The following is a 27,493-nucleotide window of genomic DNA, read 5'->3' as shown; positions in this document are numbered from 1 at the left end:
GTGGTAGATGCCGCCCAGAAGTCATAGGTATATGTATCAGGAGCTGCCATTGAAAGGAAGTGGAAATGCGCTTTAGATGTTGCCGGTATTGATGGCTGCTGTGCGGTTGCAGACTTTACTGGGCTGACAGTGGGTGGGGAAATGCTACATTGTCACTGGAGATTTAATTACATGAATCGCGCATTCTCTCTGGTGTTTGTCCGTGGGGTAGTTGCTGACTGGTGCTACACATGGGATCAGGTTTGCCTTTGACAGGAGGTACGGTTTAGTGGGGTACATAGTGTAAATTAATGTTGGCGTGTGGAAACAAAAATCGGACCCTTTGTACATTTAATAATATTGTGTGCATCATGCAGAGGATGAAAAGTAGCAGGAACGTCTTTGATGCTGTAGAGGCTAGCAGCAAGAACTGTTTTGGGGTGGTCAGTTGAAGAGATTGTTTAACATGTTTTAAACTTCCACAGTGGCATTGAGGAGGGCGGCAGTTAGATGGGGACCTGTCATCAGTCTTCCTGTCTTTGCCGTTGGTGGTAGACAGGGGAGCAGTGAACGCCAGTCACGGGATCGTAGGGATATACGAGGGGTCGTTTTAAAGGTGGGCAGAAAGCATAATTGCGTGTTTCGTAGGGGTGAGAGTAGAGTGTAATGGATGCGTTAGTAGCAGGCATGACGGAAGTGGTAGGCGTTTGGATGTGGTTAACTGAGCGTGCTTCGCTTGAAGGTGGGTCATCAAGTAGGAGGATGTGTTTGGTGGGCCGGCTGGATGCAGTGTTATGTAACTTTGCTGGAGGGCGAAGCAGCAGTATTTACTGATGTATGTAAATTGCCCGATGAGAGGGCGGATGTGACCAATGGAGAAACCAGAATCCTTTTTTTATGGCTGGGGTGAGCCCCTGCAGTATGCCGGGTCGCTGGCCTGAGAACTCTTGACTGGCGCGGACAAAGTTTCGTGACGCCACTGCATGCATGTGCTTGGTTGCAGTGGCATCCTACCTTGTGGTAGACTCTGAGAAGTTTGTACTGGCTTCCACTTTAATTGTATATTGGCAGTCCAGAAACTTTTTGTGGATTTCAGTGGTGTTTACTTTGTGTTTTTCAAAACTTTTGAAATCATTGCATATTCAGCTGCCTGACCCCCAACATAGACAAAACTATGTGTTTCCAGTGTTTACAAAACAATTTGTTTTAGCAGGGATTGTTATAAAATACATATTTTGTTTAAAGGAGAAGTAATGCAGGGAATGTAGTGTCTTCTTTCCATTTGCATTTGTAGACTTTTTCAAGCTAGGAAGTTAGCGTATTACATGCTTACTCATATTCGCATCTCATTACCCTCACTCACATCCCACTACCTCTTACACTTGCTCTTTCAAGACTCATATGTTTTATTAAACACATTTCTGGACACAGTTGGGGGTAATTCACCTACTACTTACTGAATATTATGACACTGTAGGGGTGGTCAAACCTGCCAAAAGCATAGTGCCTTGTGAAATCTTTAACATTTTGAATTACACTAGAATAGTGTTTAGCCCTGCATTCCAGGGTACCTAAGATTTGATGCTTTAAGCATGCTTGCCACTGCTTTCTGCACTCTTCGCCTGACTGCTATAAGGTGGTGCTCTTGTTTTGTGGACATCACATTGTATTTTGGGACTGGAAATGTTCTGTGAACATTGTAACTATGGGCTTAAAAATCCCAGCTCTAAAGTGCAGTTAGGTAAAAAGTCAGGATTAGTTGAAGGTATCACACATAACAAAACGGGTACCTTGCAGGTATTACATTTGTTGGCATGTGGAAAGCCCTCTGTCTTGTTTTCAGCATTTTTCATGGTGACTGCATTTTTTCACAAGTACCTGTCACTACACCTTACATTTAATGGTTAAATGGTAGGATGTTTGGCAGGTGTGTCTATGGGTAAATATACATTGTTTTGAGACCTCATTTGCCATTTTGGAGGTCGTTGACAGTCTAAGGGCCCACACTTAATTTGTTATGTCGTTCAGGGAATCTACATAGCCTAAGAAATAAGTCAACACTTTCACTGTGCATACAATCTCGACTCTGCATGCAACATAGAACACATCATCAACACCAAAAACAAATTAGTGAACATATGTTTCAAGACTCATCTCAAGTGGCCTGATGCCTTGCCATTGGCCCTTTGGTCAATCCATACTACTCCTAACTAGATTGTCCACATTTGAAATAATCATAGGTAAGCTGATAATACTACCCTCTAACCTGCCTGTCCCAGCATCAGTTCTGAACTTACAGTTAAATAATAATGTGATATTAAAGTAATTTACTGCATGCATTTGATTCACTGCCTGTGCTGTTTCATGTTCTCAGGTGCAAAATGCTCTTCCAGAGTGCTCTTCTGATCCTTGCCAGAATTTGGAGCCCAGCAGCAGGGTATATATGAAGGATCATCAATGGAAGACTTCTCTACAACTACAAAAGAAGGGTCCTTAGCAATCCCTGCTGATCACCTACACAAATGTCAAGTGCCATGCATGAGCTGCCCAATGGATCCACTCATCGCACTGCAAGCGTGCACTTGCCCCATCTGATGCTGCTGCTCCAGCAACTGCTTCAGTTTATGGACCTGATCTGGCACTTTCAGAGGAATGTCTTCATCGCTTCCTGCTGATGTTGAGGGAGTTCCATAGGATACTGCTTCTCCTTTTTGGTGTTGCTTCTGTGTCCAAGGTGAGTAACAGGCTTCCCGATACCGGATCCCACTGTGGTTCTAGCCGGTTTGCTTTGCTGCCACTCTTGTTCTCTGGCTTCTTGTCGGGTACCTCGTGGAAACTGAGCGGGGGCTGGTGTAAAGCAAAATTGCCCTGCGCCTGTCCTTGAAAGGTGGCCACCAATCTGTGTTCCATACCAACTCCTACGTGTTGCTAGAAAAATATAGCCTGACAATAAATCTTTCTCATACTACATTTGCATTCACTTGCCCAACGATGTTCGGGGGATGTCTTTGATTGGGGTGCCACTCAATAAAGACAAAATATGCCTTAATTTGTAATACCATAGGAACCATCTGCCAGATTAAGCACTCTTCTGGAAACTACACATGATATGTATAACTTCTATGTCTCCAGCTTTTTGGCAGACATTAATCATCTTGCTTACTCAGAGCACTGATCGTTTTGTGAACATCGAGTTCAAAGTAATGGACTCAACTTTGTGGGCAGAGTGAATGTGACACGGTCCTGGAGACTACACCTGACTACGCTAGTCCCTTTGAATCCCACATTCCTACCGGCCAGTTGTTTCATAAGTATTGTTACCAAGAGGCATGTGTCTATATCATTTGTGGCATGTATACTCACCCCTGGTTTCCCTGAGACTGGACTGAGATCTGTTACCCTGGATATGTGGTCCCAACCATCACTATGATGAACAACTCCTTCAAACCAACAAAGGCACCGTGAAGTTTGTGAGCCAAATAGATTCTTCTCTATTATGTTTCCTCTCTATTGTGTGGGGTAGGCTATCTATGAGATGAGACAGAACGCTAGAATATTAGAGAAAATCACCAACATCACAGCTATTTATTTCGGTTTGATAAATGGTCAGCTAGCTTGCCCTAGCACTGTGATCTTATAGAACTTTATGGTCCTACACCATCTCCTTGCAGCCCAGGGTGGTGTCTGTGCTAATATTGGATCTAAATGCTACTCTTTTATCCGTAACGCTTCCCTTAGCATTCATGAGCAGATAGATCATAATTAAGGGGCGCCACACTGATCATGAAGAACTAAGATTGAATACTGGAGGGCTGAGGTCTGGGTTTACAGCTCCTTTGGAAAGTTGGGAATGAAGAGCTTCAAAATATTTCTTGCACTAATACTGGTCACACTAACTCTACGTGTTGATACAAATATCCATGTACACTATTTGTTGTTCTGTTTCTAATAAAAGCATTGCCCATCCATATCCACTAACCAACATTGAGGATACTAATGAGGAATGTGATGATGAAAGCGTAACAAAATTAAGATTGAGCTAGAAACAAATAGATTGAAAGCTAGAAATCAGCTTTAGATTTACAGTCAAAGTGCAAATGAGAGGAGATTATAAATGTCTCCATAGTTTTAGGCCAATTAGATTATTACTTTTTTTATCAGAGATGTTGTTTTAAACAGCATTTTAATGTACTCCTGTGTTATACTAAGATGTGCAGGCCTTCGTCTTTGCAAGTGTTGAAGCCTCGATTTCACCTTGGCACTGGTAAGCGAGAAAGTTAGAATCCTAATAGCCTGTTATCTCAGCAGAGAAGCTTCTGCTGTGTATCTCTTCAACTGTTTTCTGATGAGAACCAAGGGCACCTACCGTACCTCCTGTTATCTGCAGTTTTAATCTTAATCATGTGATTTCTTTGCTTGTGTGATTTTTGTTTTTTAAAGTAATGCAATTTATAGACATGTTAGCATTATATGTGCTATAACTTTATGAGGTTAAAGTTCAGTTGGTATATTTCGCTATTATTAACTACTTTGCTTTTGTTATTATACATGTTACAGACCTGGAGAAGGCTAGGATAATGATTTTTATTCAGCCCAACAGGCTAACTGTTGAAGGACACAATACTTGTCACAAACACTGCTGGCTTCTCTTCTACTTTGAATAAGTCCATGATTTGGTTCTACCAGTTAGTCATTCAAGGGTGCATCTCCATCTGTTGCTTTGACTTCCACCCATGTGGCTCAAGAGTAACATTTGCCACCAGCCTTCATATAGTCTGAACTTTTTTGACTGTTTTCTCTCGTCCAGCCTCTCTCCATTTGTGCAAGTACTCTGCTTCTATTTTAAAACAGGTCCAGCTCCCAGACAATATTATATTTTTCATAAAAACATCCTTAGATTTTGGGCCTTGACAGAATGGCTATTGTTGATGGCCCATCCCAAGTGTCTCGTCAGTGGGCCAGCATCAGTGGCTGCAGTTGTCAGTTACCTTTAGCCCCGAGCCACTATGATTCTATGTCTTTGTGAGTATCTCCTGCTGCCCACAAGCCTCTGGGAAAGAACAACTAACACCCACTACACCCAAACTCGATTATTTCCATAGGGTCATCCTTTTAATAGATCGTTCTATCTATTACAGGAACAGATGGCATACCACCTACCAGTAGCAAACTCTTATTGCCTGCATATGCACTCTAGAGGGCATACCACATCTACAGGTTAAACTATCAGCAAGAGAGGAAAAGCCTGACTGGGCCAAGGAGGTCTCTGAGAGGCACCTATCTACAGGGGTCCAACAAATGATTAGGTCTCCCTCCATGCAGGGGTTGGGGCCTTAAGACACATATTAAATCTGTTGTTCCATAAGAAGTAAAATAGGGAGCAGGGTTATTTTTGTTGTACCGTTCAGCCCAGATAGAAGAACATCTCCAAAAGCAATGTTACAAATGGAATGCCTCAGGCATAACAGTGACCTGAAATCTCATCAGAAGGGAGAAATAGACAGAATATGTTTAACAGAAAGTAGATCTTCTCTTCCCAGGTACTGGACCTTTACTGCATGATGGTACTGAACACACACATTGTAATACAAGACGGGCTTTTACCAGTAGTGGCCGGCATGGCTCGCGGGTGGGGGAACGGGCACGGGGGGGGCGGAGGGAGGAGGGCCGCACGTGGAAACATCCTTTACATCGCGGTGATTACACCACGATGCAGTTGCAACACAGCCGTTAAACGCAAGGGTTACATCGACTTGCGCTGTATAGCGCTTTAACCTAAGGAATAGTAAGATTTACTATTCCAACACCTTCCCTACTGTACGTAGATTGGTGTTGGAATAGTAAATCTTACTATTCGTAAGTCCAGCGCCCTCCAGCGTAAGTCGTTGTAGCGACTTGCGTTGTAACATGCCCCGATCATTTTGATAGCGTTGTTACATCACATATTCGAGCAGAACGGGGGTCGAGGGCCGACCAAACAGTCTGTGCACACTCAGGAGTGGGAAAACCTCTCATCTCCCTCCCTGCTCAGATAGCAGAGCAGCTCTGCCCGCAAAGCAAACATAAAAAGGTAATAACTAAAAGTTATTACCATTTTATGTTTTGGCTTCTCGCACTGTGAGAAAGCAGTGGGGCGACGCTCCTCTGCCACAGCAGAGGAGACACCCCTGGCTCTTACACAGATTAATCAGACTCGCTTGTAATAACAACTTGAACACACATTCTCCTATACACCCCAAAGCGGGAAAAGGAATCATAACTTGTCAAGTTAAACATTTCCATAAACAATAGCAAAGGACAGTACTCATGCTGTATGGGAAAGAAAAGCAAGCGTAGATTTGACACTATATATAAATGTATCCGGTCAGTCAGTCAATTGATCTTTATTTGGCAAATATGCCATAAAAGAACAGTCAATAAATACATCTGTAAAATCAACAACTCATAATAGCCATCATAAAACATCGTATTATACAGACAGCGATTTCCTAATAATAAAACAAACATTATTCTTTAAGTAAATTGGGTAACAATGTTCTTGTACCAAGTAGGTAATAAACCTCCATAGCGCTTCCTAATACTAATAGCCATTTTAATAAAATTAATCATACGTGAGGAACGTAAAAGCTGTAGATGAGTCATTCAGTCACAAAACTTTATTTCACAACATTTCCATTGCATAAAAAGTACACACATCACATTCCAAGTATACAAGATACAAAAACATGAGTCATTGCCACCTGATGGTGCCTACAATTTGAAATGCGTAATATGGGGACTTAAAAGGATTTCCAGGGGCCCAACAGTATAAAATGCACAATGCTATGATCTGACATCATGTCACAAGGGCATTTTGGGAGTGTGTTTGGCCATGATCTCTGAACGGGGAATGCTACCTCTTAATGTATGCTGCCCAGAAGTAGTCGAGTGAATTATGGGCACATGCATCAAAATCAGAAATAGTGATTTCTTATTTGCGAAAAATAAGGAATCGCAATGAAAAAATCGCTATCTGGAATGCATGAAGCCCCACGGGCAGAAATAGCGATTCACTAAAAATCACAAAAACTACTGCGAGTACACAAATTCGACTCGCAAAACCTGACAAAATCCAAAATAGCAATCTCGCTATTTGCGATCTCGCTATTAGCAAAAATCGCAAAAAGCAGGTCACTTTGGAAGCAGGCTGATGACATCACAACCTGGAAGTGAATGAGGCCATGCTTTATTCAGTGCCCTGAGGAGCTCAGAGTAGGAGGCAGAGTACTGAGGCTGACTAGAATCACTGACATTACTGGATCCAGCTACCTTGTAACACACAGGACGGCCAAAAATACACCAGGGCAGGGTGCCATGCCCAGGAAGAGGAAAATGAAGTTCTCAGGGAGGGAGTTGGAATACCTAATTGAGGAGGTCAGCAGGAGCCACGACAAATTATTTTTTAAATTGGCACTGAAGGTTCCTGAGGCTGAGAAATGAAAAATGTGGCTGCACATCAAGGCTAAGGTTAACGCTGTGGGAGTGACACATTGGAGCATTGATGATTTGAAGAAAAGGTGGTACGACCTCAGGATACGTGCCAAGGAGCGCATTGCCGAAAGGCTGAGGGATGCAGGTGCCACAGGAGGACCATCGACGGCACCCACAAACACAGCCCTTGAGGACCTTGTTGATGCAACAATCCAGCCTGAGGCGGTGGTGGGAGTCACACAGCTGGACACATCTGGTGCAGCAAGTACAACACAAGGTAAGATGCATGCAAGCGTTAATCCCTTGCGTAATGTATGATCAGGCACATCCCCCAGGCAAATACAGTATGCAGATCAAACTACAGGCCATGTTTCTCCCCCTACACAAAATGCATCATGGGAGTTGTAGTCATGTCAGCAAATTGTGCATTCAAAAGCAGCAAAGAAAATCAGAAAACACCAACACAGCATGGCAGCTAGTGCATTTAGTCAGTGATTTTATCTAAGCAAAGTATACCATATGTTCAACAAATGTAGGAATAACAAAAATTAACACTGCACTGTTTCACATCACAGATGCAGCTGTGGCAGACTCTGATGACAGTGACTAATTCCACATCTCTGAGACACCTGCGGAGAGCAATATAGAAACTCCAGTGGTCCAAGCAAGCCCACCATCACCACCAAAACGCAGGGCACATGTCCCCTAACTGCTGCCAATGGAGGCGGGACTAACACCAGCACCTACTACACTCTCCATCCAGCCACGTGTTGCCACACCAACTCCAACAGCAGCACAGGTCCAACCAGGGCAACGGCGCAGGTCTAGGGCACATATTGCAGCATGTGTTGAGCAGCAGACAAATGTCTATGGTGGCATAGAGTCACAGATGCTACACATTTACAGCGCCTGCAGGGGAGACACATGGGCACAATCACTCTTCAGATCTCCAAGATGGAGAAGAACATAAGCACAATGGCAGACAGTGTGCGTGACCTAACAACAGTGGTAGCAGAGGGCAATCGCCAAACAAACGCAAGCCTACAGGAGCTCACACGGGCGGTGCTTGTAGGACAGGCTACTAAGCGGAGAAGGCATCGCCAGAACCTGATACGCACCTCAGCAAATACAAGGGCCATCAACAAGCTCAGCAACCCCACTGCACTATTGGCACGGCGCTCCGTTGCAATGCAAGTTGACCTTGGTCATGTCTGTGGGGATGTTGCAAGGGCCTTGGGACAAGTGACCACAGCAGTGGAATACTTACAGACCAGGACAGTGAGTGCCATCAACTTGGAAGGGGAGGAGGGGAGTGAGGAGGCTTCGAGCCTCAGTAGCATGTCAGTGCCAGTGATCCCTGCCAGGAGGCGCAGTTCGCGCAGCACCACATCCACACACACACATCCTGTTGATGTTGCAGAGGCACGCGATAGGAGGCTGGGTGTATGTGGCAGGAGGCACTATCCATGCATATCCTCATTTCTGGGCCGTGGTGGTGTAACCATAGTCCTTTACGACGTGGTGATTGACAAACAGTGCTCTTAACTATTTTCTCTAGACTTTATGCCTTAATTCAATCACCCTCAGAATTTGCACTATTCTGATTTTTACTTAACATGGGCTCATGTTAATAAAACATTTACGTTCACCATTCAGTTGTTAAGGCTCATTATTACCTGCATCAGAAATAATGTTGGGTGATGTGTGCACGTCTCCTCCGTCCTTCTGCTGAGTTTGCCACATGCGCCTGTCGGTGTTGTGCGGGTGGTTGGTCGTCCCCATCAGACTCAGAGTCTGACATCTCGAGGTGTATGTGTCATGCCCCGACTTCCCTACAACACTGTACCTTTAAAGCTACCACTATTTAAGACACCAAGACCCACAGAACGACGCTTTACGTTCTTGCGTCTTGCTCCTTCCGTTGTGGGTTCCATCCCGTTTCTGAATTGCCTGACTTCCGGTTTGGTGAATTTGCTTCCATCTACGCTGGTGGAGTGATTCCTGTCCTCTCGTCTTTTTTGATGAGCTTCGGCTTTCATTGCTCTTTCAGTATTGTTTGTGGTTAGCTCTCGTCACTCTCCCTGACGTCAGCTTATGTGGCGGTTACAGTTTTTGCTGTAGCGTGTTATTTCCCCTTTCCTTGAGTCCCACCCGGCGGCCGGGTTCTTCTCCGCCATCCGGCTGGGCTCAGCCTCTGTTCCCCTCGCATCCTCGCGTGCTCCGCCCGGCGGCCGGACTTGGTCTCCGCCATCCGGCTGGGCTCCTGTACAGTTCTCATGTAGTTTAGTTAGGTTCCCTTCTCCTCCCTCCTTATTTCTTCCTGGTGCTTCGCCCGGCGGCCGGGCTTGTTCTCCGCCATCCGGCTGAGCACTGCGAAGGTGGTTTCATCATCCCTCACTATTTGCTGGATTCCCTGTGCACGTCTTCATTTCACCCATTCCTTGGCCAACTTCAGATGTATTCTGGGTTCTTGCGTGGACCTGAGTGTGGTGCATATTTCAGGCGTCTCTACACAGAATCACGATAACAGTGCTGTGCGCTACGTTTAGATATATATATGTTGATTTTGTGACTATTGTTGAAGACCTGAATGTATGTTTTGTTTGATAGATTTTAATGCAACGTTCAGTGGTGTTGACTCCAGATCCTTACCATATCCATAGGAATATTGGACGTCTACCAGAGGCCTACTAAATACATACAGAGTGAGAGTTCACACATTAGATTCTTGACACTTACCAGCGCAGGGTCAGAAGAAGTCATTTACCATTGTTTTTTCTGTCACCTTTGTAATAGCTCAAGACGAACACCTTATTTTATCCTAATTATCAGTTCTGCAATACGAGCAAATAAATGTGGTATGTAGTGATCAAATATATAATATAAGAAAGGTGTATATGTATATTGTGTTTACTCTAAGATAGACTGTATTCTTATCTTCCTTTCCAGCCTACCTGTTGCCCAGTATCCACTCTGAGTTGCCACACATCCACTCTGAAGACCACCATCAAGCTCTACTATTTCTCCCCCAAACTTTCCTTGTTTTGTCTCCCTGTTTTCCCCTGTCGAGCCTTTCGATACTGTAGTGTTTGATAGAGTCGGAAGGCCATAGGGGAAGGCTGAGGATTACTCTTCGGATTCCTGACGCTCCTGCGGAACCAGTTTGGAAATCATTACAGTATGCCTCTTCTGGTGGCAATGTTGTGCAACGGTATACAGACAAAATATCGATTCCAAAATACAGAATTGCAGTAATATCGAAGTGAAAATATAGAATGGACAAAATATCGAATGGACAGAATATAGGCAACAAAAATATTGAATTTACGGTAAGTAATTCAATATCGATTTTCATAAATATAGAAAGTCAAAATATCAAAGTATATAATATAGGTATTAAATATATCGAATTTTTAATAATATCAATTTTTTTAAGTGTTTTGTATGTTAGTATATGTGTGAAAAGTGTACAATTATTTTATAATTTATTTTAAGTAATGAATTGTATGTTATTTAATTTTTGCGTAATTTAATTCTGTAGCTGGTTGTGGGTTTATAGGGGAATAGGGTGGGAAGTAATTTAATTATAATTACTTAAATATTTACATTTATTTATTGGTATTTATTTTGAATTAATTGTTAATTAATTTTTAATTGGTAATTAATTACATTTAAAATGGCAATTCATTTTACTTAATTGATTAATTGATAATTATGTTAATTTTATTAATTTATTTTCCGTAGCGGGTTGTGGGTTTATAGGGGAATAGGGTGGGAAGTAATTTAATTATAATTAATTAAATATTTTAATTTATTTATTGGTATTTATTTTGAATTAATTGTTAATTAATTTTTAATTGCTAATTAAATGTTAATTGGTAATTAATTTGTATAATAGGTAATGAATTTTAATAATTCATTTTTATTTGTATTTTTAATTGATTAATATTATATTATATTAAATTGGTAATTACTTTAAATTAATTTTATATTGGTATTAATATTTAATTTATTTTTATTAATATATAAAGTATTTACTTTCCCTACTGTTGCACTCACTGGAGTGGGAATAGTAATTTTTGCCCCTACGCTATCCAACACTTTCCCTACTGTTGCACTCTCTGGAGTGGGAATAATAATTTGTACCCCTACGCTATCCAACGCTTTCCCTACTGTTGCACTCTCTGGAGTGGGAATAGTAATTTTTACCCCTACGCTATCCCACGCTTTCCCTACTGTTGCACCCTCTGGAGTGGGAATAGTAATTTTTACCCCTACGCTATCCAACGCTTTCCCTACTGTTGCACTCTCTGGAGTGGGAATAGTAATTTTTACCCCTACGTTATCCAACGCTTTCCCTACTGTTGCACTCTCTTGGAGTGGGAATAGTAATTTTTACCCTCCTGTTATCCAAAGCTTACCCTACTGTTGCACTCTTTGGAGTGGGAATAGTAATTTTTACCCCTACGCTATCCAACGCTTTCCCTACTGTTGCACTCTCCGGAGTGGGAATAGTAATTTTCACCCCTACGCTATCCAACGCTTTCCCTACTGTTCACTGTCTGGAGTGGGAATAGTAATTGTTACCCCTACGCTATCCAATGCTTTCCCTACTGATGCACTCACTGGAGTGGGAATAGTAATTTTTACCCCTACGCTATCCAACGTTTACCCTACTGTTGCAGTTGCTGGAGTGGTAATAGTAAATTTTACTCTCCCGCTATCCTACAGTAAAAATATTGTATATTATTAATTAATATTATGTTAATATATATATATATATTGCTGAACATCCTTTCCGCGGAAAAGATCAGAGGCCACAAAGAGGAATTTCGGGCAGAACACCACTTTATTTCTTAGAACCCCAGTGGCGGCGAATGCATTTCAGCATGACTGCCTTCTTCAGCGCCCTTCGCTGCTAAGAACGCCCAAATTGACTCCTCCTGTTAAAGTCCAAATGTGAACACCTGAGTCTCCTCCCCCTCAAGCAATTGGCTCACCAGCTGAAGTTCACGGCGAATTCAGGTAAACTTCATTTCCCAGCAAGCACTGTGTTGGCAAAGTCAGGTTGGTGGCGTGGGGGAGTGAGTATCGTCGTGGGACGGGTGCGCACAGCAGGTGAGTCTGGAGGTGCACAGGTCCGCTGAAACAAGGGCGTCAGCCCTGGGTCCCCTTTGTATTACTGCAGTAGCCTGTTGCCCCAAGGTACACAATGAAAGTCGGGCTGTCAAATGCGAGACTGTGTGCCCTCACGAGATCAAATATCTCTGCGCAGTCAAAGCTTTCTTGAAGTTCCAGGCGGACACCGGAATTACCGATCCCTCGGTCTCGGAAAACGCTGCTCACAGCGTGGCGCCAGTTGTATTCCGTGTCTCTTGTCACTGCAGGGCCATCCGTGCTGTGCTTCTGGCTAGCACAGGAAACATTGCTGAACATCCTTTCCGCGGAAAAGATCAGAGGCCACAAAGAGGAATTTCGGGCAGAACACCACTTTATTTCTTAGAACCCCAGCGGCGGCGAATGCATTTCAGCATGACTGCCTTCTTCAGCGCCCTTCGCTGCTAAGAACGCCCAAATTGACTCCTCCTGTTAAAGTCCAAATGTGAACACCTGAGTCTCCTCCCCCTCAAGCAATTGGCTCACCAGCTGAAGTTCACGGCGAATTCAGGTAAACTTCATTTCCCAGCAAGCACTGTGTTGGCAAAGTCAGGTTGGTGGCGTGGGGGAGTGAGTATCGTCGTGGGACGGGTGCGCACAGCAGGTGAGTCTGGAGGTGCACAGGTCCGCTGAAACAAGGGCGTCAGCCCTGGGTCCCCTTTGTATTACTGCAGTAGCCTGTTGCCCCAAGGTACACAATGAAAGTCGGGCTGTCAAATGCGAGACTGTGTGCCCTCACGAGATCAAATATCTCTGCGCAGTCAAAGCTTTCTTGAAGTTCCAGGCGGACACCGGAATTACCGATCCCTCGGTCTCGGAAAACGCTGCTCACAGCGTGGCGCCAGTTGTATTCCGTGTCTCTTGTCACTGCAGGGCCATCCGTGCTGTGCTTCTGGCTAGCACAGGAAACATTGCTGAACATCCTTTCCGCGGAAAAGATCAGAGGCCACAAAGAGGAATTTCGGGCAGAACACCACTTTATTTCTTAGAACCCCAGCGGCGGCGAATGCATTTCAGCATGACTGCCTTCTTCAGCGCCCTTCGCTGCTAAGAACGCCCAAATTGACTCCTCCTGTTAAAGTCCAAATGTGAACACCTGAGTCTCCTCCCCCTCAAGCAATTGGCTCACCAGCTGAAGTTCACGGCGAATTCAGGTAAACTTCATTTCCCAGCAAGCACTGTGTTGGCAAAGTCAGGTTGGTGGCGTGGGGGAGTGAGTATCGTCGTGGGACGGGTGCGCACAGCAGGTGAGTCTGGAGGTGCACAGGTCCGCTGAAACAAGGGCGTCAGCCCTGGGTCCCCTTTGTATTACTGCAGTAGCCTGTTGCCCCAAGGTACACAATGAAAGTCGGGCTGTCAAATGCGAGACTGTGTGCCCTCACGAGATCAAATATCTCTGCGCAGTCAAAGCTTTCTTGAAGTTCCAGGCGGACACCGGAATTACCGATCCCTCGGTCTCGGAAAACGCTGCTCACAGCGTGGCGCCAGTTGTATTCCGTGTCTCTTGTCACTGCAGGGCCATCCGTGCTGTGCTTCTGGCTAGCACAGGAAACATTGCTGAACATCCTTTCCGCGGAAAAGATCAGAGGCCACAAAGAGGAATTTCGGGCAGGACACCACTTTATTTCTTAGAACCCCAGCGGCGGCGAATGCATTTCAGCATGACTGCCTTCTTCAGCGCCCTTCGCTGCTAAGAACGCCCAAATTGACTCCTCCTGTTAAAGTCCAAATGTGAACACCTGAGTCTCCTCCCCCTATATATATATATATATGTTAAAAAATTAAATTGTATGTTTCTTTTTTTACTTAAATTAATTATTTAATACTTTTAAAGTTATTTAAGTATTTTTAAGTATGTTTTAGTTAATTATAGTTAATATTTCATTAATTTTAAATTACTTTTAAGACATTTTAAAAAAATCAATATTTTGACTACCTATATATATTTTTTCTATATTTTTGATTCGATATTTTTATACTTACCTGTTTGTAGATAGGACTTCGATATTTTTGCTTTCTATATTTTTACTTCAATATTTTTAGTATTCTATATTTTTGTATTATATATTTTTTCAGTGATCCTGTGCATCATGGCACATGCAGCCATGATCCTGCAGCAGGTCTCTGAGCTGTACTGAAGCGCTCCACCAGTCTTGTGAAGAATGGGAAAATGACTTTTGAGTATCCCGAAGGTGCATTCTATCACATTTTGTGTGCTTATGTGTGCCGCATTGTACCTCTGCTCCTGTGGTGTGGCTGGGTTGAGGTACGGTGTCAGGATGTCGTCCCGCACGGCGTATGCGCTGTCACCTACAGGGTGGAAAGCAAAGGGTTAGCCACAGTTATGCAATTACATTTGGTTGATTGATGTAGCAAATAGGTATATGTGTGTACCAAGTAGATGTCCGTCACCAAATTCACCCCTGAGCAGACGCCTGTGGATGCCACTGTGCCGGAATATATGGGAGTCATGTGTGCTTCCTAGAAATTGTGACACAATGTCCATTATAATATGCATAGCATTGCACACAACTTGCACATTAATAGAGTGGTAAGACTTCCTGTTCCTGAAGATGTATTCGTTGGCTGCTGGGGGACAGATGGGGACATGCGTACAGTCAATGCATCCGATCACACGCAGGAATTGGGCCACCTGGTAAAACTCCTGTATTGTCTGATTCAACTCCTGTGGGGTGGTGGGAAAGGCGATGTATGTGTCTAAGGTATGTAAGGAAGTTTTGGAAAAAGCGTGAGAGTGAGCTTTGTGAAACCCCTCCGGCTACGGCTACTACCCCCTGGAAACTGCCTGACGGTAGTAGGTGCAGGCAACATAGCACCTGGACATGTGCGGGGATTGCATTTGTTCTACGTGTCTGGTGCTGCAATAGGGGTTCCAATTCAGCAATTAGGTGCAGGATAATTGCACGGTTCAGCCTGTACTTATTGTATATCTCATCCTCAGTCTGCCTCAGCAATGTAATGCACACTTGGAAAATCCTCTCCTGTATCCTCCTTCTGCACTGAGCTGCTGCATTGATCCTGATCCTCCTCGCCAACATGTAGAGGGCTGCCATTGTGAAAGGCTTCTGGGGTCTCCTGAGTCATTTTTAAAGGGTTTCCGATAAGTGGCACCTGTGCACATTTTTTTTTAACTTTACCACCGGATTGTGATTCCCCTTATTCTGCACTTGCTAAATAGCGATTTTCCTATTAATTGCTAATTCCATGCATAGCATTGCGAGTCTTTGATTGATAATCGCTATTTGGGGTTGCATGTTTCGCTGTTAAGGAATCGCAATTTTGCTTCTCGCAAGGTGCATTCTATCACATTTTGTGTGCTTATGTGTGCCGCATTGTACCTCTGCTCCTGTGGTGTGGCTGGGTTGAGGTACGGTGTCAGGATGTCGTCCCGCACGGCGTATGCGCTGTCACCTACAGGGTGGAAAGCAAAGGGTTAGCCACAGTTATGCAATTACATTTGGTTGATTGATGTAGCAAATAGGTATATGTGTGTACCAAGTAGATGTCCGTCACCAAATTCACCCCTGAGCAGACGCCTGTGGATGCCACTGTGCCGGAATATATAGGAGTCATGTGTGCTTCCTAGAAATTGTGACACAATGTCCATTATAATATGCATAGCATTGCACACAACTTGCACATTAATAGAGTGGTAAGACTTCCTGTTCCTGAAGATGTATTCGTTGGCTGCTGGGGGACAGATGGGGACATGCGTACAGTCAATGCATCCGATCACACGCAGGAATTGGGCCACCTGGTAAAACTCCTGTATTGTCTGATTCAACTCCTGTGGGGTGGTGGGAAAGGCGATGTATGTGTCTAAGGTATGTAAGGAAGTTTTGGAAAAAGCGTGAGAGTGAGCTTTGTGAAACCCCTCCGGCTACGGCTACTACCCCCTGGAAACTGCCTGACGGTAGTAGGTGCAGGCAACATAGCACCTGGACATGTGCGGGGATTGCATTTGTTCTACGTGTCTGGTGCTGCAATAGGGGTTCCAATTCAGCAATTAGGTGCAGGATAATTGCACGGTTCAGCCTGTACTTATTGTATATCTCATCCTCAGTCTGCCTCAGCAATGTAATGCACACTTGGAAAATCCTCTCCTGTATCCTCCTTCTGCACTGAGCTGCTGCATTGATCCTGATCCTCCTCGCCAACATGTAGAGGGCTGCCATTGTGAAAGGCTTCTGGGGTCTCCTGAGTCATTTTTAAAGGGTTTCCGATAAGTGGCACCTGTGCACATTTTTTTTTAACTTTACCACCGGATTGTGATTCCCCTTATTCTGCACTTGCTAAATAGCGATTTTCCTATTAATTGCTAATTCCATGCATAGCATTGCGAGTCTTTGATTGATAATCGCTATTTGGGGTTGCATGTTTCGCTGTTAAGGAATCGCAATTTTGCTTCTCGCAAGGTGCATTCTATCACATTTTGTGTGCTTATGTGTGCCGCATTGTACCTCTGCTCCTGTGGTGTGGCTGGGTTGAGGTACGGTGTCAGGATGTCGTCCCGCACGGCGTATGCGCTGTCACCTACAGGGTGGAAAGCAAAGGGTTAGCCACAGTTATGCAATTACATTTGGTTGATTGATGTAGCAAATAGGTATATGTGTGTACCAAGTAGATGTCCGTCACCAAATTCACCCCTGAGCAGACGCCTGTGGATGCCACTGTGCCGGAATATATAGGAGTCATGTGTGCTTCCTAGAAATTGTGACACAATGTCCATTATAATATGCATAGCATTGCACACAACTTGCACATTAATAGAGTGGTAAGACTTCCTGTTCCTGAAGATGTATTCGTTGGCTGCTGGGGGACAGATGGGGACATGCGTACAGTCAATGCATCCGATCACACGCAGGAATTGGGCCACCTGGTAAAACTCCTGTATTGTCTGATTCAACTCCTGTGGGGTGGTGGGAAAGGCGATGTATGTGTCTAAGGTATGTAAGGAAGTTTTGGAAAAAGCGTGAGAGTGAGCTTTGTGAAACCCCTCCGGCTACGGCTACTACCCCCTGGAAACTGCCTGACGGTAGTAGGTGCAGGCAACATAGCACCTGGACATGTGCGGGGATTGCATTTGTTCTACGTGTCTGGTGCTGCAATAGGGGTTCCAATTCAGCAATTAGGTGCAGGATAATTGCACGGTTCAGCCTGTACTTATTGTATATCTCATCCTCAGTCTGCCTCAGCAATGTAATGCACACTTGGAAAATCCTCTCCTGTATCCTCCTTCTGCACTGAGCTGCTGCATTGATCCTGATCCTCCTCGCCAACATGTAGAGGGCTGCCATTGTGAAAGGCTTCTGGGGTCTCCTGAGTCATTTTTAAAGGGTTTCCGATAAGTGGCACCTGTGCACATTTTTTTTTAACTTTACCACCGGATTGTGATTCCCCTTATTCTGCACTTGCTAAATAGCGATTTTCCTATTAATTGCTAATTCCATGCATAGCATTGCGAGTCTTTGATTGATAATCGCTATTTGGGGTTGCATGTTTCGCTGTTAAGGAATCGCAATTTTGCTTCTCGCAAAATTTGCGGGAGATTTTTTTTCAACTTTTTTGCATCTTCAGTATTTTGGTTGCTGCATTGGAAAGTGCTGTTTTGCGGGCGCTAACTGTCTATTTTTCCGAATCGCAATTTTTCTGAGGATATATTTGCTTGATGCATGTGCCAGTTAGTGAGCAAGTCTAAAGGAGGTATGGGGCAATACCAACAGGGTTGGGACCTTATTACCTTTTATAAAATTGTGAGCTATTGTTGTTTCTTTCCATGAGCCTAGTATAGGACCCACCACAGCTGTTCTCAACATATTAGTAAATAAAGGGGTATTATTCATATAAACCGAAACCATAGACATTATCTGGCAGATGCATCAAGGTATGCTTTTGCGATTCCTTAATTGAGATTATCAAGGAATCGCAATTAAGGAATCGCAAAAGCCTATGCATGTAGGAATCGCTAAAAAGATAGCGATTCTTAAACATTCCTTAATTGAGACTCGCAAATTGCGAGTCACAATTAAGGAATGGCTTGATGCATGGAATGGTTTGATGCATGAAATGGTTTGATGCATGTGTCCCTTAGCCTTCATGGACTCTCCTGTGCCTTTGACCTTGTGAATCGATCCAAACTATGGAAATTAATTGAGACTATGGGGTAGAGAGGAAACTCCTAATTTTGATTAAGCGTCTACACCAGGATACCTCAGTGAGGGAGTGTTTTGGCCAGGGTGGGGGGGTGGGGGGGGGGCAGGGGAGTGCACCTCACCTATCCCCTCACGATGGGGTGTGAGACACGGATGCATATTGGCCCTCTTTTCATTTTTATTATACACTAATAAGGCGGAGAGTTTTTTATCGTCTGAAGGTACGGATTCGTCAAAGATGGGGAATTGTCATATAACCCCCCGCCCCCGCACCCCAGCGAGGACAGGACGCAACACTAAACCTTCTACGGTGGCCTTGTATGCCCACACATTAGCCAAAAGTCCATACTGCTGCCCTCCACTTCAGGCAGCCTTCTGACACAGCCGTATCTCACCCACAAAGAGAGCACGTAATATAAAAAATAAAAATAAAAAACGGGCTCACATTTCTGTTCTTATTCTCATGGTTATGCACCATTTGACTATGTTACTAGCCAGCATAGACTCGTGTGTATCATTATAAGTGGCTTGTCCTTCTGTGAAATCTGTCATAAATGCTGTAAATGAAAAAGTAAAACTTCAATAAAGATTGTGGCAAAATATAAAAAATAACAGTACTATCCAGTAGGTAAGCAGTGAGGATGGCAGTGGAATATTCAGCAATGTAAGTGACATACAGTGGGTGAGGCAGGGCCGGCTCATGGGCGGTGCGAGTGGTGCCACCGCACCTGGTGCTGACCGCTGGGGGCGCTGTGTTGTCAAGTATATAGTCGATTTAAAAGCACCTCTGTAGTGTTCCTTGCCTCAAGCAATTTTCAGGCAACAATAAAAATGTCAAGATAACTTTGGTGATTAATGGAACTGCTGGGGAGGGAGGAGATTTGTCTAGTGGGAGTTTTGACTCATTACAGGGGCGCAACTAGGTCTTAATTTCGGGGGGGCTAACATGGCAAATGAAGGGGCGTGGCTAATGTTAATCAATGGGGCGGGGCTAAAATGGCAGATAATCGGGATCGATTAATGCTCAGGTCAAGCGGAGAAAACGTGATGAATTCTGCATTTGAAACTGGACAATTAGAGCACACATTTTTGTTAATTTGATACATTTATGTCCTATGGTCTTATGAAAAAGGAACAGAATGTACTGAATTAAAAGGCCAATTTAATATATTTTACTACAAAGCACTTTAGGAACACAATATAACCAATTTTCACAATGCCATTTCAAGGCGACGACGCTTTTTCGCCAGTTCGTCAACAATTGCTTCTATAGGAGGACAATGTGCTCGTGAAATGTTTATCATTGCAAGTCCAAAACCCATACCCACCCTGAACCCTAAAATTACCCCTGGTACCCCCAAACCCATACCCACCCTGAACCCCAAAGTTACCCCCTGGTACACCAAAACCCATACCCGCCCTGAACCCTAAAATTACCCCAGGTACCCCAAAACCCATACCCACCCTGAACCCTAAAATTACCTCTGGCACCCCAAAACCCATACTTGTACTGATCCCTAAAATTACACCCTTGCCCCCTCAAATCCATTACCACCCTGAACCACAAAATTACCCCCCTTGAACCCCAAAACCCATACCCACCCCAAACCCTAAAATTGCCCCCCTGACACCCGAAAACCACACCCACCCTAAACCCATACCCGCTCTGAACCCTAATATTAACCCCATGGCACCCCAAAATCCATTACCACTCTGACCCCCCAAAGTTACCCCCTGGCACACCAAAACCCACACCTGCCCTGAACCCTAAAATTACCCCAGGTACCCCAAAACCCATACCCACCCTGAAAGCTAAAATTGCCCCTGGCACCCCAAAACCCATACTCACGCTAAACCCGCATATTACCCCTTGCCCCCCAAAATCCATTACCACCCGAACCTCCAAATTACACCCCTGGCCCCCCAAAACCCATAACCACCGAACCCTAAAACTACCGCCTCTCACCCCAAAACCCATTACCACCCTGAACCCTGAAATCATCCCCCTAGAATCCCAACCCCCACACCCGCGCTGATCCCTAAAATTATACCCTTGCCCCCCAAAACCATACCCACCCTGAACCCTAAAATTACCTCTGGCACCCCAAAACCCACACCCGTACTGATCCCTAAAATTACACCCTTGCTCCCTCAAATCCATTACCACCCTGAACCACAAAATTACCCCCCTTGCACCCCAAAACCCACGCCCACCCTGAACCCTAAAATCACCCCCCTGGAGCCCCAAAACTCATACCTGCGCTGATCCCTAAAATGACACCCTTGCCCCCCAAAACCCATACCCACCCTGAACCTTAAAATTACCCCTGGCACCCCAAAACCCATACCCATACTGAACATTAAATTCCCCCCTGGCACCCAAAAACCCATACCCACCCTGAACCCTAAAATTACCCCTGGCACCCCAAAACCCATACCCACGCTGAACCCTAATAGTAGCCCTGGCACCACAAAACCCATACCCACCCTGAACCCTAAAATTGCCCCCCTGACACCCGAAATCCCACACCCACCCTGAAACCTAAAATACCCCCCTCACACCCTAAAACCCATACCCGTACTGAACCCTAAAATTAACACCATGGCACCCCAAAACCCATTACCACCCTAAACCCTAAAATTACCACCCGGCCCCCCAAAACCCATACCCACCCTGAACCCTAAAATTGCCCCCCTGACACCCGAAAACCCACACCCACCCTGAACCCTAAAATTAACCCTCACATCCTGAACCCTAAAATTAACCCCATAGCACCCCAAAACCCTTAACCACCCTAAAATTACCCCTGGCACACCAAACCCATACCCACGCTGAATCCTAAAATTACTCCCTGGCACCCCACAACCCATACCCACCCTGAACCCTAACATTGCCCCCCCCCTGACACCCGAAAACCACACCCACCCTAAACCCTAAAATTTCCACCCCCTCACACCCTAAAACCCATACCCGCCCTGAACCCTAACATTAACCCCATGGCATCCCAAAACCCATTACCACCCTAAACCCTAAAATTACCCCCTGGCACCTCAAATCCCATACCCACCCTGAACCCTAAAATTACCCCTGCAACCCCAAAACCCATGCCCTCCCTGAACCCTAAAATTACATCTGGCACCCCAAAGCCCATTACCACTCTGACCCCGAAAATTACCCCCTGAACCCTAAAATTACACCCTTGCCCCCAAAACCCATACCCACCCTGAACCCTAAAATTACCCCTAGCACCCCAAAACCCATACCCACGCTGAACCCTAATAGTACCCCTGGCACCACAAAACCCATACCCACCCTGAACCCTAAAATGACCCCTGGCTCCCCAAAAGCCATACCCACCCTGAAGCCTAAAATTACCCCTGGCACCCCAAAACCCACACCCACCCTGAACCCCTAAATTACCCTTCTGGCCCCCAAAGCCCATACCCGTCCTGAACCCTAAAATTACCCCCTGGCACACCAAATCCCATTACTACCCTGAACCCTAAAATTATCCCTGGCACCCTAAAACCCATACCCACTCAGAACCCTAAAATTACCCCCTGGCACCCCAATCCGTAACCCACCCTGAACCCTAAAATTACTCGCTGGCACCCTAAAACCCACACCCACCCTGAACCCTAAAGTTACCCACATAGCACCCCAAAAAATGAACACTAAAAACTTACACTACATGTGCATATTCGGAGGGGACTCTCCTCTGACGTTTCCATGTATGTAAGTCAAAAACAACATTCCCTTAGAGTAACCTAGATATGCAGGCAGTAGGTAATGCTGTGCTGAAGAATTCATTAAAGTTACTGAAACTTACATAAAAAACGGCTGCCTGCTCTTCTGATACTATTCAGTTGAGTTGGGCTGATCAGCAGCACTGCGTCCTGGCATCCAGCCCCCCCCCCCCGAAGATCTCACAGTGTAGATAGGTGTGTGTCAAATGTTTCCTGCTTTCTCCTTGCCAGGGCCTCCTCTGCTTCTGTGTAGTTGGTGCCCATGGATGCAAAAAGATAAAGATCCATGGCCCTGTTAACCATTTAACTAGTGAGCAGGGCCTTGGATGTGAATTCCATACAAGTGCACAGACAGCAGGGGCAAAGGGATGGCAGTGCAGGCGATGCTTTTACTTTGTAAATTAATTCCTGCTGGCGTCATAGCCCAGGGTTTGCTGTCTGTGCACTTGTATGGAATACACATCCATGCAAGTGCACAGACAGCAAACCCTGGGGTTTGACGCCAGCAGGAATTCCTATATAAAGGAAAAGCGTCACCTGCACTGGCCAGCCCTTTCCCCCTGCTGTGTGCATCGTCCCACCCCCACCCCATGCTGAACACATCAAGTGCTTAGGTGAAATCCCTGCCTTCAGGCAATGATATCACCTCGGGGCCAGTAAAGGGAAACAAGAGGTTAACTGAAACTGTTCAGAGGCTGGCTGGCTTGGGCTGCTGGGCCTCAGAAAGCATCATAAAAATCACATTCTCGGCTCCGATGCACAGCCTTCTTTTATCCTTTCAGTGCGTGTCAAATTAGCCCGGGCTGGAGAATACGACGGGGGGGGGGGGAGGGATGGGGGGGGGCTGAAGCCCGGTGAGCCCAATGGGTGTTGCGCGCCTGACTCATTATAAGGTAGTGCCGAGGTTTAATATGCCTGTTGCAAAGCACGGGTACCATGTACCATGCAGATCATAGGAGTACATAGCATGTAAATAGCTCAGTGGGTTAATGCTACTGTCAGAGAGATCCTTTTGTTAATTACAATTTATGAATTAAAATCCTAATATAGAACAGTGAGCTACTAACTGTCATCAAAGAGCAGCGTTTAAACTGGAAGTATGGATTAGAGCGTTATGATTGTTTCCCCAATGTTTCATTTTCCTAATGTTGCAAAAAGGGTTCATTTGGGTACAAATCAATTCTTATTAGTAAAGACAGCCCCCAGCTATGGTGAAATGTTTTAAATTCTGAGTGTGTGCTTCTCCATATCAAGCACTCTTAACCTATACTGTCTACCAGTATGGATGACATGTGCCTCCTTCACCTGGTAGTCCTCTTTCTTATGTAACATTTCCTATACACTGATTGACACATGTGTGATTGATTGTCTCTGTGTAACATGTGTGTGATGTAAACTGCTCTGACGCTCTACACTGGTAGGAGTTGCGCTAGAAACAAAAGAAAAGCAAGTGAGAGAGTGGTATGGGGACCCGAGGGTCACTGTTAAAGGCTGGCTGTGAGGGATGCCGCTGTCCGCGTCCCCCGCCGGGGGACATTAGCAGGGCAGCCTTTTAGTGCCCACTAGTCGGAGCCCTCCCCTTGGTCCCAAGGAGGGGAAGGCTCTCTCTGGCTCACTAGCCCCTCCCCTGGGCGGGTACACCGTGCGTGCATCCAGGGGAGGGCACACGCTTGGGGGCGGCCCGGGTATTAAGGCCCCTGCCGCCCCCCCAGATCGACCTCTTTGCTGATCGTTCTGCTGCCTGCCTGACGCGCTGCTTTGGTGAGTCTTAGTTCAATATCCCCCTCGTGCCCGCTCCCCCCCTTCTGGGGGTTGCAGCTGGGCCGGGCGGCCCGCTTAGCTGCGGGCGGCTGAGGCTGGTGGCAGGCAGGCTAGATGCTTCACATGATATCCCCCCTCGTGCCCGCCCCCACCACCCACCTTCTGGGTGTTGCAGCTGGCCGGGCGGCCCACTTAGCTGCAGGGGGCAGGCTGGCTGGATGCTCGCGGAGCTCGCCGCTGAATACCCCTAGTGCCCGCTCCCCCCCTTCCAGGAGTCGTCGTTGGGCTGGGCGGCCCGCTTGCTGCGGGCCGCTGAAAGCTGGGTCAGGCTTCCGGGCTGCTTAAAGCGCGGTCGCGAGCCCGTGAATTTGCTCCCCTTCGTGCCCGTCCCCAGCGACCGCGTGGCGGAAGGCCTATGAGTTTGGTGTGGCCTCACATCTAGAGTGGTCGACCTCGACGCTGCTTAGCTGGGTTCGAGTCTCGGCAGGGACGCTCAGCATTCTGTGATCTCTTAATCTCCCTGTGTCTAACAAAAATGAATCCAACCTTGTGTAACGCAACTGGTGCTCATATAAAGCACTCGGATACCTGAAATTTTCGGCCTGGCGGGGAGTACTGTTTTGGGCTTATCGAGGGGTGCGCGATGTTGGGCCTCGCCTCGTGCGCGCTCCCCCACCTTCTCATGGGGGTTCATCCGAGGTTGCTGGTCCCAATCTGCATGGCGGCGGCCGGGCTTGGGGATGGTACGCGGCGGGGCTGCGGCGCACTGCTCTGACGCTAGTGAGGTGCCTCGTGTCTGCGGTCTCGGGGTTTCTATGTAGGTCTCCCCCTACAACTGTGAACTGACACCGGAGAATGCGGCGAGTCTCGGCAATGACTCTGGACATCCTGTGTTTGGGCAAATCACTTAATATTCCCATTCATGGCAAAATGATGAATGGGTCTTCATGTAACGCGTCGGGTGCTTGCTAAGTGCTCGGATACCTAATACTGAGTTCGCGCTTTATAACAAAACCCTCCCCACCACCGCGTTGTGGGTGTTAGTAGCATGGCGGAGGGCAGATTAGTGGCTAGGGTTGCCTCGCCTCTTGCCCATCACCCGCATTTAAGCCTTCGGCTTAGTAGCTGCCCCGCCCGACCGACCCCGCCAGCCCCACAATACGTCCTGGGGAGGGGGGTGCACCACGGACCGGTGGGGGGCGGCCCAGCCTTGTCAGGCAGGGCAATGGTTGCCACGGCCGCGGGAGAGTGTTATCTGAGGGCAGGTGCAGCAGGGCGTTTCAGAGGTCACTCACCCCCCAACACCTCCTCGCTGTACTTTGCTGCGGGTAGCGCTACTAGATCTACTAAACTGGGTGTAGCGCTGCGCGGTCACCTTCCAGCAGAGCTGGTAGCGTATGGTAATCGGACAAAAGTGCGTCCGACTGACACTTTATTATGGATAGCGCTGCAATGTCGTTTTCCCTGCGTACAGCGCAGCCCGATCCTCTGCTTGGAGAGTAATGCCTCGGGTGGGGTTGGGGGCATCCATTTTGCTTTTGCCCAGGTGGGGGACGGCGGGGGTGGCATTTCCGGCCCGACGCCGCAGGCACCATAGCAGCGGCGGTGCGCAGGAGCTACCGATGTCGGTCCCCCGGTGGGCGCGCAGAGCGGGGCTGCTTGCACGGTTGGTGCAGAACCCCATCCACACCTAGGTCGGTAGGGGCGGCCCCTGTGAGGAAGGCATCTTTAGTTAGTGGTTAGTTTATTAGGGATGCGTGTTTTATATAGCGCGGACGTTACCCGAAGGGTCAGGGCGCTTCACAATAGGAACAGAGCATGAGGGTAGGGTGAACAGCCGAGGGCATGAGGTATGCACTTCTGGCACGTGTCATTGGACAATAAAGTGAACGGAAAGCTGTGTTTTCCATCGGGAGTGTTGAAATGAGGTGCCCAAGTGCAACCACCCACCTGAGGAGAGACATACTGGCTGGTCCCGTGCCATTGCTCCCCCCCCCCCCAGTATTCCTTAGTAAGCGTGCGGTCTGAGTCAAATTTATTTAGTGGTTATTCAGGTTCTAAGGTGGGGAGATCTTAGGCAGTATCCCATGCCCGAAAGTGCATAGTGAGAAAGTAATTGTGTTCCAAGTTGCCCAACTTGATTTTCATTTGGATAGGGTGCTTGTTAAATAGCTGCCTGGGGTCCGACGAATGCCCAACAGGGATGACTGGTCATAAGACAGAGGTAATAGTTACTCTGCACGGGGTACTGGAAGGGGATGGTCTAAGTAGGGCTTTACTCGATGGTGTCGGAGCGCTTCACGGTAGGAACATAACTGATACAGGAGAACGCGACGAGGAACACTGGACAAAAGCAAACGCTAAGTTACTGGAAGCAAAATGACAAACATGTGCAAACAATGCAAGAGGTAGCAAACGGTGCATTGCAGGAGGTTAAAGTGAGAGGGGTGCAAGTTACAAAAGGATACAAAGTACAAGTAAAAGTACAATGCTGCAATACATGGCAGACGGTCAAACACACAAACATACTTTACATAGGCAAGGGTGGCACTGGCGCAAGTACCAGAAGCAAAGACTATGTGAGAGGTAGCAAACAGTGTGTTACAAGAGAAAGGTGACGTGTGCATGTTACAGAAGAGCGCCAAACACAGGTCGAAGGATAATACTGCAACAAATGGCGGACACTAACCACAAGAGGTACAGTCAAACATAAAAACAAACGTTATGTAGAAAATGGTGCAAGTAACGAAACAAACACAATGTAAGAGGCAGCAAACAGTGTATTACCAGAGAAAAGGGACGGGTGCACGTCACAATTGAGTACCAACCTCAGGGTGAGGGATAGCACTGCATCGATCGGCAAGCTCTCAAACCACGGGAACACACTGGAAGGATACTCCCAGAGTCAAGGAGAATAAAATGTCTAGTTGAAAGGTCTTTCTTCAGATAATAGGAGAGGACTCGTGTTAAATTTGGGGAGTGTGAAGGTAATGGGGACAAACGAGTTATCGAACTCCAAACAGGCTTGTCCTGGGTAGCGTGTGGGGCATTGTTGGCACCTGTCGCATTGCAGAAAAACCGGATTGGTAGAGGAGGGGTCGGCAGGGCTGCTAATGAATGTTTTCTGTCTCTAATGCAGGAACCGCGCTGGAGAACCGCCCTACTCACACGGGGGCCACCTGAACGATCAACAGGTATAAGGGTCA

General features: G+C 46.3%; 1 protein-coding gene and 1 long non-coding RNA gene across 2 annotated transcripts in view; both read left to right on the top strand.

Annotated features, from left to right (window-relative positions):
- Positions 1–27,493, top strand: part of LOC144753900 (uncharacterized) — a 232,416-nt gene that overhangs the window by 12,966 nt on the left and 191,957 nt on the right. The window contains exon 2 of the long non-coding RNA XR_013594590.1: positions 2,354–2,713. This is a non-coding gene — a long non-coding RNA (uncharacterized LOC144753900). The remainder of the gene's footprint in view (positions 1–2,353; positions 2,714–27,493) is intronic.
- LOC144756526 (THAP domain-containing protein 11-like) overlaps positions 8,374–27,493 on the top strand; it is a 35,382-nt gene continuing 16,262 nt past the window's right edge. Inside the window, exon 1 of the mRNA XM_078646316.1 lies at positions 8,374–8,761. Coding sequence (XP_078502442.1) covers positions 8,374–8,761 — 388 coding nt within the window. The remainder of the gene's footprint in view (positions 8,762–27,493) is intronic.

This window comes from Lissotriton helveticus, chromosome 5_1, assembly GCF_964261635.1.
Source record: "Lissotriton helveticus chromosome 5_1, aLisHel1.1, whole genome shotgun sequence".
NCBI classification, from domain to species: Eukaryota; Metazoa; Chordata; class Amphibia; order Caudata; family Salamandridae; genus Lissotriton; species Lissotriton helveticus.
This window is presented reverse-complemented; position numbering and strand designations above follow the sequence as displayed.